We start from the raw sequence: 16,368 nt of genomic DNA on the forward strand, positions 1-16,368 counted from the left end.
AAACGCTTGACACTCAAGGGCTTCAGAAATAAAGAGACATTACTAGAGCGTGGCACAGGGACCACCTCCCCGGGTGCCGTGGACAGAGGGAGAAACGGAAGGCCATAACGGCGAGAGGGGGCTGCCGGTAAGCCTGCCGTTGTCCACACCAGACCCCAGAAGCTTCTGGTTGCAGGCAGCCCCCTGCCTTCCCCAGGCGGCGGGAAGCAGCCGTGCCGGCCGCTGAGGAGACCCACGGTGCTGCTCCCCCTCTACCAACGGGCCGAGGCCAGCCCCAGCCCCCGAGGGGTGCCGCCGCTCCCTCCCACAACAGAAACCAGGGACAAAAGGCCGGCGGACCTACTGTACCCCCCTCAGACCGCATCCCAGCGGCTCTCTCGCCTGAGATAGCGAAGGGGACGGGAGCCCCAGGGAAATATCCCCGCTCGGCCAGGGGCTCGGCCCCCACTCCCCTACAGGGGCAGCCCCTTCTCCCTCTTCCCCCCTAAACGGTATCACCGAGCCGCTCTCCCGACGCGAGGAGGCCGAGGCCAGCGCAGCAGCTACCTGCCACCGTTACCGGGCCGCCGCTGTCGGGGCGCCCGCTCATGCTCCCCTCAGATCACAGCTCCCGCCTCCGCCGCGCCGGGCGGCTCTTTAACTAGCCCCGCCTTCGCCCGGGCTCTGCCCAATCACAACGCGCAGTCTCCTCTGCCAGGCCAATGGCGGGCCTCCTCCTTCCCCCCTCCCCGCTCTCGAACGGGCCAATCGCTAGGGGAGCCGCGGCACAAATTCGAAAGAAGGCCCGCCCCTTTCCTTCCGGCCGTTAGGCGAGCGGCTTCCGTTTGGGGCGTCACGCGGGGCGGGAGTATTTGAACGACGTTAGTGCGAGGGGAGCGGAGGGGAGGGGGACTTGTTCCGCTTCCGGGTGGGAGGTGAGGGCGGCGCGGGGTAGCCATGGCGAGCAACGCCGCCAGCCTCAACGCGGTGCGGGAGACCATGGACGGTGGGTGGCGGAGATGTAGGGGGGTCGCTGCGTGTGGGGGGCGGTAAATGGGCCCTGCTGCCGCCGCGCCGGCGGCCTCCGGGCCGGCTTCTGGCCTCTCCGAGCGGGTCTTGCCCTCGCCCCTCTCCGCGGTTTGGGGGGCCGTGAGCTGGCTCTTAATTAACACGTCCTGTGAAGATGATTACGGTTTGCAGTTGCTTAAGGATTTAGTGCCGAAGCGGTTTCTTTTTGCTTCACATTACGTGTAATGTCTGAAACACTTCAAATATCCGTGTAGTGCTAGTTTCTTTGGACCTCGTGTGATTCTTCCTGGCTTTCTAATTAGCTTTTAAATATGTTGGCTGAATATGAGCAAGCAGTGTGCCCAGGTGGCCAAGAAAACCAACAGCATCCTGGCCTGTATCAGGAATAGTGTGGCTAGCAGGACTAGAGAAGTGATCATCCCCTTGTCCTCGGCACTGGTGAGGCTCCACCTCGGATATTGTGTTTGGTTTTGGGCCCTTCACTACAAGAGAGACACTGAGGTGCTGGAGCATGTCCAGAGAGTGGCAACGAAGCTGGTGAGGGGTCTGGAGAACAAGTCTTATGAGGAGTGGTTGAGGGAACTGGAGAAAAGGAGGCTGAGGGGAGACCTTCTCACTCTCTACAACTACCTGAAAGAAGGTTGTAGCGAGGTGGGGGTCAGTCTCTTCTCCCAAGTAACAAGCAACAGGACAAAAGGAAATGGTTTCAAATTGCACCAGGGAAGGCTTAGATTGGATATTAGGAAAAATTTCTACACCGAAAGGGTTATCAAGCATTGGAACAGGCTGTCCAGGGGAGTGGTAGAATCACCATCCCTGGCATTATTTAAAAGATGGAGAGACATAGTGCTTAGGGACATGGTTTAGTTCTGGTTTTGTCAGTGTTAGGCTGATGGTTGGACTTAATGATCTGAAAGGTCTCTTGCAGCCTAGATGTTTCTATGATTTAATTTCGAATAACATTGTTTTTTAATGTCTATAAATATATACACTTGCTATTCTTATTATTCGAAATAGTTAATACAAGTTAATGTTACCTGGCCCTGTGCATCTTGGATTTAAACTGGGGGGAAGGAGGTGTGTGGAAGGGACAGGGAGGACAACCCTGTGGTACTGTAACTGGCAGCACCTCAACTGATCTTAACCCCAATATGTTGTTCCTGTGGACAGCTCATGTCAGAAAACCAAAGTAAATTACTAATAAAAAAAAAAACCCACAGCGAAAAAGTTTTGAGAAGGACTGTCAGTGTTACAGAATTAGAATAGTTTCTGATACAAAAAAAATTGTGCTCTTTTTTGGGGTAGGCAATGTGAGAGAAGTGGCACTGGGAGTAGTGGAAAATATTTCAGACATTTATAAGCCATGAGAAATGTAAGCAGGGTGAGTAGAGATCTCCCAGCCTGAATCTGAGGATATGAATATATGAGAAATCAAAGCTGGCAGGTTCAGGAGGTGTTTCTGAGCAATGTGTAGTGTGATACTCTGGAATTCCACAGTACGGTTATGCCAAAAACTGATAGGGATTTCAGGCAGAGTGGAACGCTGCCAGGAAATCCCCTGAGGGTTGTTAAACATGAAGACTTTCTCTGGAAATGCCCTAATGAGGGACTAGGTGCTATGGAGAGTGTTCAGGGGGATATTGCTTTGGGTTTATTCTTTTCTCACAGTTTTCTCTTGTATTATAGTTATGGCTACTCTTACATAAGGATTCCTTAGCGAAGACCTTCATGAGTTGAACTGGTGTAAAAATTAGTGTTTCAGCCACTGATCTACCCACTCTGACCTGTTGCTGGAGGCAAGGCAGGACTAGCAGGATTAGTGTGGCTGCTCTGATGCTTCAAGAGGATAAGAACATTCTGTGTAGCCGCAGAGAGATTTGTGTGGGAAGGACAGTGATACTAAGTTCTTGTAATTGTGCTTGGTACCTACCCTCTCTCCACTTCTGCTGGAGTGTTCTAGATGGGAGGGATGATGTATGTACAGAATTAAAGACAAAGTAAGGCTTTTGAGAACTAGGCTATGGAAAGTGTACTAGCCTTCAGATTCAGGAGCCGAGGCTTCCTGTGTAACAATGTGTATATTTTCTTTATGGTGGACATCCATAATTTAATCTCTTCCTGGGGTCAGGTGTTTTTATAAGAAAGCAATTTTCCATTAACTTAAAAATACAGTTGATCTTTAAAAATTTACTTAAAGAGTCTTAAAAATACCCTTGTGTTTGAACTTTTACTGTACTCAATAAATTGTTTTGGGCTCTTTCAGTGTTCAAAATAGCATTAATCTTTTGAAATCTCCATTATAAGAATATTTATTTAAAAAGCTTTGGTGACGTAACTGAAAAAGTCAAGCACTATGATAGCTATGTCCATGTAATTAGGGTTTTTTTGATGAGGGCCCATCATAATGAGTAGAAAAAATATTTGTAGGATAATTTTTTGAGACCTGTTGAAATAGAACTTGAAATCTGTGTTGCATCTTAACTTACTGCAAAAAAAATAAGCACCTAATGGAAGTAAATGGCTTGGTATTAAAAAAGTTGTTCTTTAATATCTTTAGTAGCTTAGACAAGTAAAATTTTCATCTAGAATGTGAGATATAAATATTTAGCAGCTTTTCTCTGCAGAATTGTTGTTAAGAGCTCCGATTTTTTTTCTGGAGAAGCTGCTACATTTCTCCGCCAAAGATGCTGCTTCAACACCTAAAGGCATTTTCTATTAGAAACTAGTGAGCACAACTCTTGCTGACATAGGAGATTGGAACTTCTCTTTAATTAGATTTACTGCTCTGCCTTCAAGTACATAACATGGTTAGTAAATTCTATGATAAACTGTAAATGGTTAAAGAAAGTAAGAATTACTTATTTCTGGGAGGTTGTCAGTCTTAGTTCTGTAGCTCTTCATATTCAATGGCATTTTATTGCAAATATGTCAATTTGTTGTTGCTTTATCTGGCTGTTGGAGATGCTTTCATGTGGGTAGGGTGTGCATGTGTAATGCGTTTGGAAGAGTTTGCTTTCAAGCCAGTGGGAGCAGAAAGCCTTGTTGTGGAGAAGGAAAAACTCCTTTTGGCTTGTAGCTAGGGCTTTGGTCTGACAAACTGCTTTCAGGTCTTAAACTTGTGCTTATTCTTAATCCAAACAACGTGCATACTTTCAAGAGTATTATCACACCTAGAGGTTCTTTTCCTAGCCCTGAATACATTAGGCCTTTAATGTCTTGGCCTGGGTAAGCGCTGTCTCTAGGGTGTGCTGCAGTATGTCTTTGGTATACCAAAGTAGAATATTTTCATAGCTGTCAAGTGGACAGCAGTCACTTGCCACGCTGCTTTTACATGGTGAGAAACACGTTCACTTTCTTGTAGCTTGATGGAGGTTTGATTACAGAAACAGTGTGAATAACATCTGTACAAAATCAACCTGTGTTGCTAGGGGCTTAGCCTCAGGATGGAGTTTACTGTAGCAATGAGAAATAAAATCTCAGTAAGTTGTTCTGTTACATATATAACAGACTGTTTATGAGATGAAGAAAAAAAAAAAAAAAAAACACAACACCTAAAAAACAGGAGAGGCCTTCCAGGGAAGGTTTGGAAGGTGAGAGGGTGATCTTTGTTTCTGCACAAAGTTGACTGGAATCTTCTTCTCCAGAAGGTTTCATACTAACATGTTGTGCTGCTCTTCCTTCAGGTCATATAAAACTCAAATAGTATTGCTTATCCTTAAACCAGTGTTAATGTTGGTTCTAAAGCCAGATTTAGCTGTGGAAGGAGGTGACTATAAAACTCCTGACATTCTCTGTAAAAGCTTTAAGAATGTGCTTCTGGTCCATTTTAGTAAGACTTTGTCAGTATCTGGAGTTCAGAAGCACGTTATTCTTACAGCATACCTTTTACATAATTGGCAAGCATGTTAGTTATTGAATTCTTCACTTTTTTTTTTTTCAAAACCCATTATCCAGTACAAAGTTTGCTGAACCAGAAAAGCATGGTATTTATGTTTGAAGCTGTGGCTTCTAGCTTATGCTGGGAAGCTGAACATGAATGCTGTTGTTGAAGTTCAGACTGCAGGAGCTTTCCACAACTGCAGTGTTCACAGGCTCTACTGTAGAAATTAAATGTTGATGAATAACATTTTTGATCATTGAAATTTCATAGTCTATAGGGTCTAAAGTGCTTTCATTTTTTCTATTGCAGTTCTGTTTGAGATTTCAAGAATATTAAACACTGGCTTGGATATGGAGACGTTGTCTATTTGTGTGCGGCTTTGTGAACAGGGGATAAATCCAGAAGCGTTATCATCTGTTATTAAAGAACTACGTAAGGCTACAGAAGCTCTGAAGGTAAAGTTTTTTCTTTAAAAAGCATATACATTTGTTTTTAAGAGTCAGATCTATGTCCAACTTGTTATACTTCAATTTCTAAATTGTACTTTAAGATATGACTCACTTTTAAATCAGGGACATTGACTGTTCCATAAAAAAGACAATGAATGCAACTGAATGTAACACGGAGCAAGAAATGGTAGGAATAAAATGTTTTCAGAAATAATTAGATTAACTCTTTTGAAGGAAAAAACTAAAATCCACATATTTTTATTCTGGGCATTTGTAGCCGCCATTTGCTCCCTTATCTGCATCATATCACAAATAGATTGCTACTTTCTCCTTTAACCAGCATCACCTTGTTTCTACAAGCTCAGACCTGATAGCATGCAGCAGTACTTGTAAACAGGTAAATGCAGCTTGTTAATGTAATCTTCACATACTGCTTTTACCACTCTCCCCAAAGACAAACAAGATTTCATGGTGTGTATATATAGAGGGCTTTTCATAATTTAGCATTTACCTGATTAGCTAGTAGAGAAGGCAACTATGGTTTAAAACAAATACTCACTTGACTTTTGAAGGATTTTTATTCTTTACTGTCTGCCTAAATATTATGATTTCTTTTCCACTGTATCTTATATCTGTTTATTTCTGGGGAGGTGGAGGGGAAGCCTATATCTAGCCTGCCTATATCTGTCTGGAAGACTGCATGCTGCTTCTTAGAAAATTTGACTTGCAGATTTTTGACTAGAAGGATGCTAGTCAGGGCTATTTTTCACCTTTTTTCAAACTTTTAAGTTCAATTTTAACTTAACTTTTTTTATACTCATGCATATTTTATGTTTGTGTACATGCTTAAATGTGTGCATACACATATATTTAACTATGTGTATATAAGTAATTGAAGGCTGGTTTACTTCTTCCTTTGCTTTTACTGGTTTATCATTCCCATTGCTATCTCTTGCTAATTTGTCCCATAAGTGGCTTAAAATTTACCAGTGTCAGTCTCCATCATCTGTACCTTGTAGTCTGGGTTCAGTTATTCAGTAATAAAAATGCTTGGTGATGACTGTGATCAAATAATTTTCAGTATGATTTATGCAGTTATGATTAGTGTCACTCTTCTAAGTTTTGGTCAATAACCTATCTGTATGAGTGGGGGTAATAATTACTATAAACTGTACAAAGTAGTAAACCTCAAATGAAAAAAATGATTCATTTGAGCAGTTCTTGAAAGCGTTAGGGTAAAATATACAGCATACAAGCTACTCGGATACAGGATATACAATTTAACACAAGCACATAGAAATGGCTATGTTACTAATGGCTCATGGCAGCTGACTACTATTTTTTTGAAAATGGAAGTATTAGAGAACAACACTACGCGTCATATAATTTTCATAAATAGCTTATTTTTAGACTTTTAAGTAAATTAAAACAGGTAATTAGGTAAATTAAAATAGTTACAAGAAAGATTCAATTTAACCTATATGGCATCTACTTCTAGCAACTTGCAATATATTATGTTTTTTGTTTCTAGGCTGCTGAAAATATGACAGGCTGACGTGGGAGAAGACTTCTGTGTGAGAAGAATGCCAAGTTAAAGTTAACAGAGGCTTTTAAGATTGCCACTATTCAGAAAAAGTGTGTGCAAAGGTTTCAGAATATTTCTAGATCATGTCTAGAATAGCTTTGAAAAGTTTTTAAATAAGTTCACCAATAAGCTCGTTGTTTTTGTGAACTATGTGTGAATATTGTTCTTCTTTGGCATCCAGTATTTTTTAAACCGTGTCAGATGCTGCACACTTGCTGAACTTAATAGTGTGTAGCAACAAATACTGTTACCATGAGTATAGCTTGTTAATGCATCCTTTAGAAGTGCTAATATATCCTGTTTTTTATCTTTTGTGTTGATGAAAAAGTACATGTACAATTTTAGTTTTGCGTTGTGGACCAGATATGAATGAAGCCCAGCCTGACTTTATTTTAATTAGAGTAAGGGTAGTGACTTCAGTCTCAATCTGAAAGTAAGAAATAAAGCACTTTTGATGATGTAGGTAATTAATTGTCTTTTTGATTCAAATTGCTGGAAAAGGTGTTTTTTAACTTGGATAACAAAGGAAGTTCGGTTATCCATGCAGAAATGTATGTAAATTTAAATTCTAGATTACATGGAATATTTTACTTAATTCAGATGCTACATTTTTTTACATTTGTTCTGACTACTAGACCTAAAAATATTAAGGCTATATTCTTACTGCCTAGTCAAAGCATATATGAGAAGCATCAGATTTGGTTGATGGGAATCAATGAGTGTGAAACAGTCATTTGGTATAGGACTGTCTTCTCATTCAGCACTAGGAATCTTCACTGATGCCAAAACAAGAGTTTACCGTATATACAGTAAACCGTTTATCATGTTACTTTCCAGTAAATATCCTTGCATCCAGGAATTCTGCTTCATAAGAAAATGGTTTCTTGTGTATTCTTCATCTGCTGCTGTTTAAGCTTTTTCTGATTTTTTTTGTTAGCATGGTTTCAAGGTGTAGTGCTAATGGGACCTAAAATAACCTCCAGAGTTAATAGGATGAAGCACATTTGGAAATGAACCTGGAATCCTAGTTAAGCCAAATGTTATATTTGGGCAGAGGAAAAAGGTTCTTTCTACTTTAAGGGTTTACATTGCATGTACAGTAGGTCATAGCTCTGCAAAAATGATCAAGGAGGCTAAATACTTCATATTGCTGGTAGAGAGAATAGAAAAATATTTATATTACACTGAATCACTTACCAGTTTTTCCAGTTAGCCTGGCCAAAAAAACATTCCAGGAGGATGCTGTGAAACCTTCTGGATAACCAGAATAAACAACCAGTAAGTTGGGGGACTTCGAAGTGATATCATTTTGCTCGCTCCTGAACCCTTAAAATTATTTGTGAATTTGTGTTGTAACTTCAGATTTATAACTTTTGAATACTGGATGTAATGTTTTTTGAAAATATTGAGATCCCCAGTATGAAAAGACATCAACAATGAAATTTATCCTAGGAAATCTGAAAAATCAGTAAAACATCATGAAAAGACCAGGTCAGATCAACCCAAATTAGCAATTAGCTCTTTTACTTAATTTTATCTAGACTCAGTGCTACATGTCAAAAATGAGAAAAGACTGGGGAGCATTCTTGCTGTTTTCAGGAGACACATTTAAATCTGTGTTTTATGTCCTTGAAATGCTTGCAAATGCAATATGAGAACAATTTGTATATAATTCTCGATCTGTCCGATAAGTTGCACCTAACATTTTACCATCAATAAACTTGCTGGTTTTATGCACTTACACATTTGTCATACAGAATTATAGAAGCAGGTCATGTTTTTGACATTCAAAAACCTGATTTGACGGATGTTGAACTACAAATGCATCATTTTCATTATTACATGGAACTAAATGGTAACATTCATTATACTTAATAGTTCATACTTACAAAATGAAATGCAAACCTCATAAGGTTGAATATTTAGCATGTTTGAGCTGAAAGCAGGGAAGAGACATTTCTTAAAACTGGCAGATCCATGGTTGCCTAGAAAATCTATATGCTTTTCCTCAGCGTACTTGGCAAAGTTTCTTTCAAAATACTGGATGGAACAAATGTGCTTAGGAATTGGTGTAACAGAACTCCTGATTTCTTTTGATTTGGGGTATGATCCAGAAGAAATCCAAGAAATAAGTTGTTTTTTCTTCCTCCTGGTAAGAAAAAAGAAAATCCCTCTAGTAGGAAGTTTCATACTGGAAATGTTTATGGCTGTAAAATAAAAATCTATCACTTTAGTAGCGTCCCTGCAATGTGAACATGAGTGCTCAGACTTGGCTTTGATGGCTGAGAGGCCTTGGCAGCACTTCTAATGTGCCATCTTCTGCTACCTTTAACTGTAAGAAGCCAAGAAAACAGCATGTGCTTTTCCCCTCAGCTCCTTACTTACATGCTCTTGAAAAGATAAACATAGGAATAGCTTTACAGGTCCTGACCACAGGTTTTTCTAACACAATAGCCTCTTTTGTACTCAAAGGCAGATGCCTGAGGAAGGATAAGAACAATGCAAGCACATTTTGTTCTTTTCCTTCTGTGTTCTCCCAGCTTCTAAGTGTCTTCTATTCCAGGCTTTCCTGGACATCATATGGTTTGTCTATTTAGTAATCCCCAATGCTACTTTTTCCAGTACTTGTCCAGTTTCCCTTGGACTATATACGCTTCCTGAATAACAACAGCTTTTATCAATCGATGCTTGTTGCATAAAGAATTGCCACTTCTTGTTTGTGTTAAACCTGATTTTTACTGGCTTAATTTAATGTTCCCTGTGTGGTAAGCCTTTACCGATCATGCTTGTGTCAGTCATGATTCTGCAGATGTATAACATATTCTCCTTTAAATTTCCTCTTTTCTAAACTGAAATGTGTTAGCTAACATATTCCTTGGCTGCCTAAAGGCATAGAATAGCTTCTGTATTGTCCTTTGAAACTTTTCTGGGTCTTGTTATTTTCTGGAACCAAAACTGCACGCAGCATTAGCTGTGTAGTTAAGCGGTGGCTTGTTTGTTTACTTTCTCGTTCTTTATTCCTTTCCTAGTAATTCCTAATACTTGACTTGCTTTTTTTAATTTGAACTGAGCACTTAGCTGTTTTCATGGCATTATCTATCCTAACTACAGGTTCTCACTCTTGAGTGGTAACGGTAAGCTCAGAGGCTATTGTTTCATGTGTGAAACTATGGTTGTTTATCTCCACGTGTATAATTTTTTTATATATCTATGCTGAATTGCGTCTGCCGCTTTATTTCCTAATCAGTCTTACATGTCTTTCTGCAGTTCTACAGTTTGCCAGTAGTCTTACTACCCTAACTTACTGCACTAACTTTATCATTGGCGAATTTTGTTGCTCTGTCCCTTTTTTTGAGGTTAATTATGAATACATCAAGCAGCACATGGCCTACCAAAGACTGCAGTGTCAGTGGTGACCTATGGCAGGAGCTGACTGTTTATTCCCATTCCTTTTGAGTGATTGTGAATAAAATGCAGTCCTGCCAACCACTTAAAATTTCTCGTTCTTACACTGAGTGTCTTTAGCGTCACACATAGCATAGCTGTGAGAGCTCAAGCACAGTCATGAATCCAGTCCTGCAGAGAGCATGGCGTTCTAAGTAACTTTCAGGTTCCCGGACAGTTCTAATTATATAATTACATTTTAGAAATACAAACTTAAGTAAGAAAATGACTCTACAGGAGATTGTAGAGTACTAGAACAAAAAGACAAATCATATGGTCCTGAAGACTCTATCTTAATATTGGGGAGTTTTTGTTTCTTAGGCAATTGCGTTGAACAAGCAAAGCTGTTAACAAAAAATTAAAAAAAAATACCTGGTTTATGATCGCGCCAAGACACTTGACCGAATAGCTCTATATCTATGAGAAGTACATATCTATTTAATAGAATCATAGAATGGTTTGGGTTGGAAGGGACCCTAAAGACCATCGAGTTCCATCCCCCCTGCCATGGGGCAGGGACACCTCCCACCAGACCAAGTTGCTCAAAGCCCCATCCAGCCTGGCCTTGAACGCCTCAAGGGATGGGACGTCCACAACTTCTTTGGCCAACCTGTTCCAGTATTTGTCGGCTAATGGTCTCTCTCACCTGCTGGTCTCCAGCTGAGAAAATACTGGTTCAATCCTAGGCTTATTTTTTGAGTCAATCAACTAGTTCCTTCTGAGACGGACTTGAACGCTGTTGTGGGCACACTTTACTCCAGCCAGCTGCATCAAGTTGGGTCCTTCCATTCTTCACTAACACTTTTCACCTTCAAATACGCCTGTCTGCTTTTTCATGCTATAGAAACCTGAAAGCCTTCATTATTTGAATATACTTTAAATTAAAAGAAAAAGTACATAAATTGACAATAACCTAAGAATCAGCAGTGACCCATGACAAAGTGCTCTGTAGCGTGGCTGTAGACAACCTACTTTAAAGAGAGCCAACGCCGAACAGTGGCCTTTACATTACTGTGCGTGACCTGAGCGAGGGAGTTAGGCATGCCTTTAGTAGTGGAGATTCAAATCTTTGAACCACAAATAGTACTTTTAATTAAAAGTTTGGAAAACAGAATTCCAAAGGATGAAGGGTGTGCCAAAGTAATTTCGAACTTTAAAAGAGCAAGGGTGATAACAGAATTGAAGATCGGTCACCTAGCATCAGCCCTAGCAAACAGTGAACCAGGTGAACTTGAGATTTTATCAGCAAAGAATGAAAGACAAAAAAAATGTAGTGAATTCCATTTGAACATTTTTTGGTGGAAGTGTTAGTGGGCTAATTTTTTTTTAATATTTATGGGTTTACATGTGAGATGTTGATGTAGTATACTTCAATTGATGCAGGACAATTTTCACTTGAAACACACCATTGGTATCGTTCAGTAAAAACAGAAATTAACCGTGTTGTTACCTGTTTTGCTGTCTTGTTACCTTAGGAGTGAGATTTGGAAAACAGAAAAAAAAACTGTAAAAATGTTAAAAAACAAAATCTCAGTTCTTGAAAAATGGTAAATTGAGAAGGATTTTTGAAGCATCATAAACAGCTACTTCACAGTGAGGGTTTTATGAAGTTGTAGGAAGAGTTCCTGTTAGATACAGAAAACAGGTTAATGACTTAGAGATAGCAAAGTAAAACCATAGTGCTGTCTGATTACTGCTTCCAGGCCCGATGTTTATACTTTTAGAAAGTTGTAGAGAGACAAGGATAATTCAAATGAAAGCCATAAAACTGTTCCAGGACTAGAGAACAAGCCTGATGAGGTTGGAAAGAACTCAGGAACATGCAGGTTCTCCAAGAGAAGTTGGGAAGAGACACGATGACCATGGGTATGCTCTTGAACAGAGCGGGAAGTCTCGTGGCTACATCTTTTTAAGCTGAGAGAAAGCATATGAGATCTAGTATCTGGTATTAGACAAATCATACCTTAAGAAAAAGGCGCAACTTCCCAGGAGTGAAGGTAAGTAAACTTTGACACAGCATTCTAGGGAAATGGCAAATGGGCTACTGCTTGATGTTCTTAAAATGGAATTAAGGATACTTCTAAAAGACGTGGTTTGATCCAGTTTCTGGGGACGAGTCTACGGTACCTCTCTGCAGGGTGTCAGGAATGCTGGCTGTAGCAATTCCATCTGACTGCAGAGCCCATGAAGGGCAGCGTAAAACAGCTCTTAAGTAAAAGTAACGTGAAGAAAATTAGGAATATTTAGGATGAATATCAGTGATGTTTCTGTCAGTAAGATAAATGGGAGCCTGGTTTCTGAGACATTTAAATGTTACCTGATAAAAAAAAACTAAACAACACAACTATTAATTATCTGAACTGGCAATCTGGAATATATTGAGTCTGAGCACTTTTATTATCACTTTATAAATATTCCTATTTTCTCACCTCAGATTCTTACATGTAAGGAGAGACCAGCTCATGAAAATGGATCTCTGGAAGAGCTCAAAGGTGTCATTACGTGGGCGAAGGGGGAGTTGAACGCTCAAATGTAACTTTCAGTGAAGGAGATGGAAAATACGGGAGCGGAGGAGATGGCACTTGGTCCTGCTGTGGTTCCCCAAGGGAGCAGCCAGGAAGACCTGGGGAAGCGGGGCAGGAGGCCACGGGAGGGTGACGAGGCTGGGGGACATCCCAGCTTGGTCTTACTTGATTATTTTATCTGTACACCAGATCCAAAATTGGTATGTTTTGAAGATAGTGGCAACTCTTCCTATTTAATGGACAGGAGCTGCAAGGAAAAGAGACAAGGGTCAATAGGTGGTCATCTTGCCCTACTCTCCACCCACAGGTTCAGTCCCTTTAACAACAGACTTTTTTTTAATCAAGTGGGACCGTTTATTAACCACTCTCAGCAATGCTGAAGCTGTGCTAGGGCACTGCACAGGCCAGGGGCTCCCTGAGGGCAGCAGGGGCCCCTCAAGGTCCATCAGGGCAGGACCTGGCAGCCCACCCTGTCCCACCACCCCGTCCCACCACCCCAGCCAGGGAGCCATAGCCAGGCACAGTGAAGGTAGCTGGGGTCAGATGCAGGCCTGGCCTAGCCATGCTAAAATTTTGGATCATTCCAGTGTTTTTTTTGCCTTGAAGCTGGCAGTGGTAGGACAATGAGGCCACCGACCCCCTTTGCCTCACTGCCCAATGGTGCAGCTTGTGAGGATGCTTCTCAAAGGAGCCAAGTCGTCACCTCTCGCTCCATCCCATCGTGTCAGCTCTATCGCTCCATACCGCTTCCCCAAGCTCCCAGGAAAGCTCCTCGTGACATTTCTTCTTGCCCTCACCTTCTGATTTTGTTCCCAAGCCAGTTTATAGGGGCAGATGATTGTGAGGAGGATGAATTACAATTTTGGGAGGGGGCATCTAATCAAGGACAGGGAAATAGTCTCATTCCTGTGACCGTGGAACGTGTGTTGAACTCAAAGAGTATGGTGAGCAGCAGGTGATTATCTGCTATTTGTGATTTACAGCTGTGAAAAACCCAGGATGTACCTTACACGTAAAGGTCAAGACTTTTATATATAAATGTTTATAAAAGATATATATGTTATAATATATATGTTATATTATATAAATATTATATTTAATAAATATAATATATTTATATTTAATATATGTGTTGCAAGAACAATTGATATATATGATATATCATATAAATATATGGTTAATATTTATGTTAATCATATATTTATATGATATATCATATATATCATATAAATGATATAAATGATATAAATGTTGCAAGAACAATTTAAGGAAAAATAGTAATCGCTTGCAAATACAGTACTCTGGCATACATAAGATTTAATGAGGTATTTAAAGGAGAATCATACATACACTGGTCTTACACGTTTTGAAGTAAACTGCAAACAAAAATATCTGGACAAACGTTTCCATGGGCATATAAAAAGAAGCCTCACTATTCTCTTAGGGAGAGCTCAGGATACAGTCTGAATTGTGCAGGATATTATATATACAGGGATACAGGCTGAAGTAAAACTCGAGTTCTTTTCAGACCAAGCGCTTCTCTAATTCAAAAATGAATGTTTTGTTTAGCTTCCCTGTTCAGGTGAAACCAATTCCAGGCATAGGGACAACTCGGCAATGTACGTGCACAGCTATTTCTTCCTACATGCTGTGAGAGAAAAATGTCTGTGGCACGTACACAGTCTGATAATCTAGCCTATATTTTTAGCATGGTATCTCGGGCTATACGTGTCACTGTTAAGAACGACTCAGTAATAAAGCTGCCAGTCTTTGTCAGTCAGTGGCTGGCTGGCTGCTCTGGTGACATGGCTTTGGCCCAACAGGTCTAAAAATGGAACGGCTGCTGCAAATTCAGCATTGACTTGCACCCTGTGAAGTTTTATTGAAGTTAGTGAAGTAACAATACGGGACATGAACCAGCAGTGGATGTGGGCGTTGTTCATCTTAACTGTGACCGAATGGACAACATAAAGACATGATTTTGTTAGGGCAGATCGTTTAACTTTCCCATGGGAGGGCACTCTAGGTGTTTTCCTTCATCAAAATAGTAAAACCTAGCAAAAATCCAAATAAAAAAATGAAAATAATTTTACTAAAGCTCCAAACGTTTTCATTCAGCATAGTGTTTGTCGTTTGTCATTTGTCATTCTATCTCTTGTGCTCCCATTTCTCTTCTGTGAGCTGGGTTTTCTGCCAACATCTGCCACAATTCACCATTTTCCTCTCTTCTCTCCCTTCAGTTTTAATTCTCATTAAAGGGGGTCAGGCTTCAATGTTTCCCAGGCTTTCAATGTTTCAATGTTTGCTCAGGGAGGTGGTGGAGTCTCCGTCTTTGGAGACATTCAAAACCTATCTGGACATGTTCCTGTGCAACCTGCTGTAGGTGGGCCTGCTTTGACAGGGGGGTTGGACTAGATGATCTCCAGAGTTCTCTTCCAACCCCATGTGATTCTGTGATTCCCAATTTTTCAGCAGTCATTTCTACAGCATTTCCCCAAGATAATCAGGGACTATTCAATAAAGCATTTTCTTGGTGACTCATTTTTCTACTGGAAACAGGTTTGATAGAATTATTTCAATTGGTCCTAATATGTGCACAACTATCAGAGAGACTGGAGTCACACAATATTCTGCATGGCCAAATCTGGTCCATGTCCTGATGCACAAATTTCTATATTTATGTATCCCTAAAATATCCTTAGAGTGTGATAGTGTGCAGTGTAGGTATCCAATGCATTGGCATATATATGCCAATCTGTGCGTAGAGATATCACATAAATATCAGGGCTATCCTTCATTCTTCTAAAATACAATTTTTATTTGCTTTTTTACTATTACTATCCTGTGCTGTGTCAAATACTAGGTATCCGAGTCACATTTGGCTTCTGTTTATAGGTTTAGGTTTGGCAAAAAAATCCCTAGGAAATAATCTCAGGCAGAAGGAAAAACAGAGTTTTGCTCTGTTTTCAACATATTCATCTTTTTCTTTCCCAGCTTCTGTGATAATCGGCTGACACAACCTGAGTTGTGTTACAGACCTTTGAATCCACAAAGGTGACTGTTTTGTCTTTGCAGCAATTAAAGTTTGTTGTTTAAGAATTTTATGAGGAGGGTACCCTTATCCTTCATGCTTTTCATGCTTACTTCTGTAATTATTTCTTTTTAAGAACTTCCAATATTTGTAAAACATAAAGCAAGAGGATAAATATAAATTTTACTGAAAACTGTTGCATATTCCACTAGATGGCAGACAAACACTTGCAACCACTGCTGCAGCTTTGTAAAATAACCCTCTGTTGGTTTTGCATGGATTCTAATAAACAGTATTTTAGGATCAATTTCCAGTTTAATGAAGGATTGGTGCAATTTAACCTTTTGATTTATTTTTTAAAACATTTTAAAACTAGATGGAAGAATAAAAAGCATGCTATTGATTGCATGACTTTGGCTCACAAAAGAGAGAGCTGAGGTTTAAGC

General features: G+C 40.2%; 1 protein-coding gene across 1 annotated transcript; it reads left to right on the plus strand.

Moving 5' to 3' along the window:
- Positions 1-877: 877 nt before the first annotated feature.
- MZT1 (mitotic spindle organizing protein 1) lies at positions 878-11,789 on the plus strand. Its single transcript, XM_074152044.1, has 3 exons — positions 878-985; positions 5,198-5,343; positions 6,869-11,789. The coding sequence occupies exons 1-3, from the start codon at positions 937-939 to the stop codon at positions 6,890-6,892; spliced, it is 219 nt and encodes a 72-aa protein (XP_074008145.1). The 5' UTR covers positions 878-936; the 3' UTR covers positions 6,893-11,789.
- Positions 11,790-16,368: the final 4,579 nt, after the last annotated feature.

This window comes from Numenius arquata, chromosome 1, assembly GCF_964106895.1.
Source record: "Numenius arquata chromosome 1, bNumArq3.hap1.1, whole genome shotgun sequence".
Taxonomy (NCBI): domain Eukaryota; kingdom Metazoa; phylum Chordata; class Aves; order Charadriiformes; family Scolopacidae; genus Numenius; species Numenius arquata.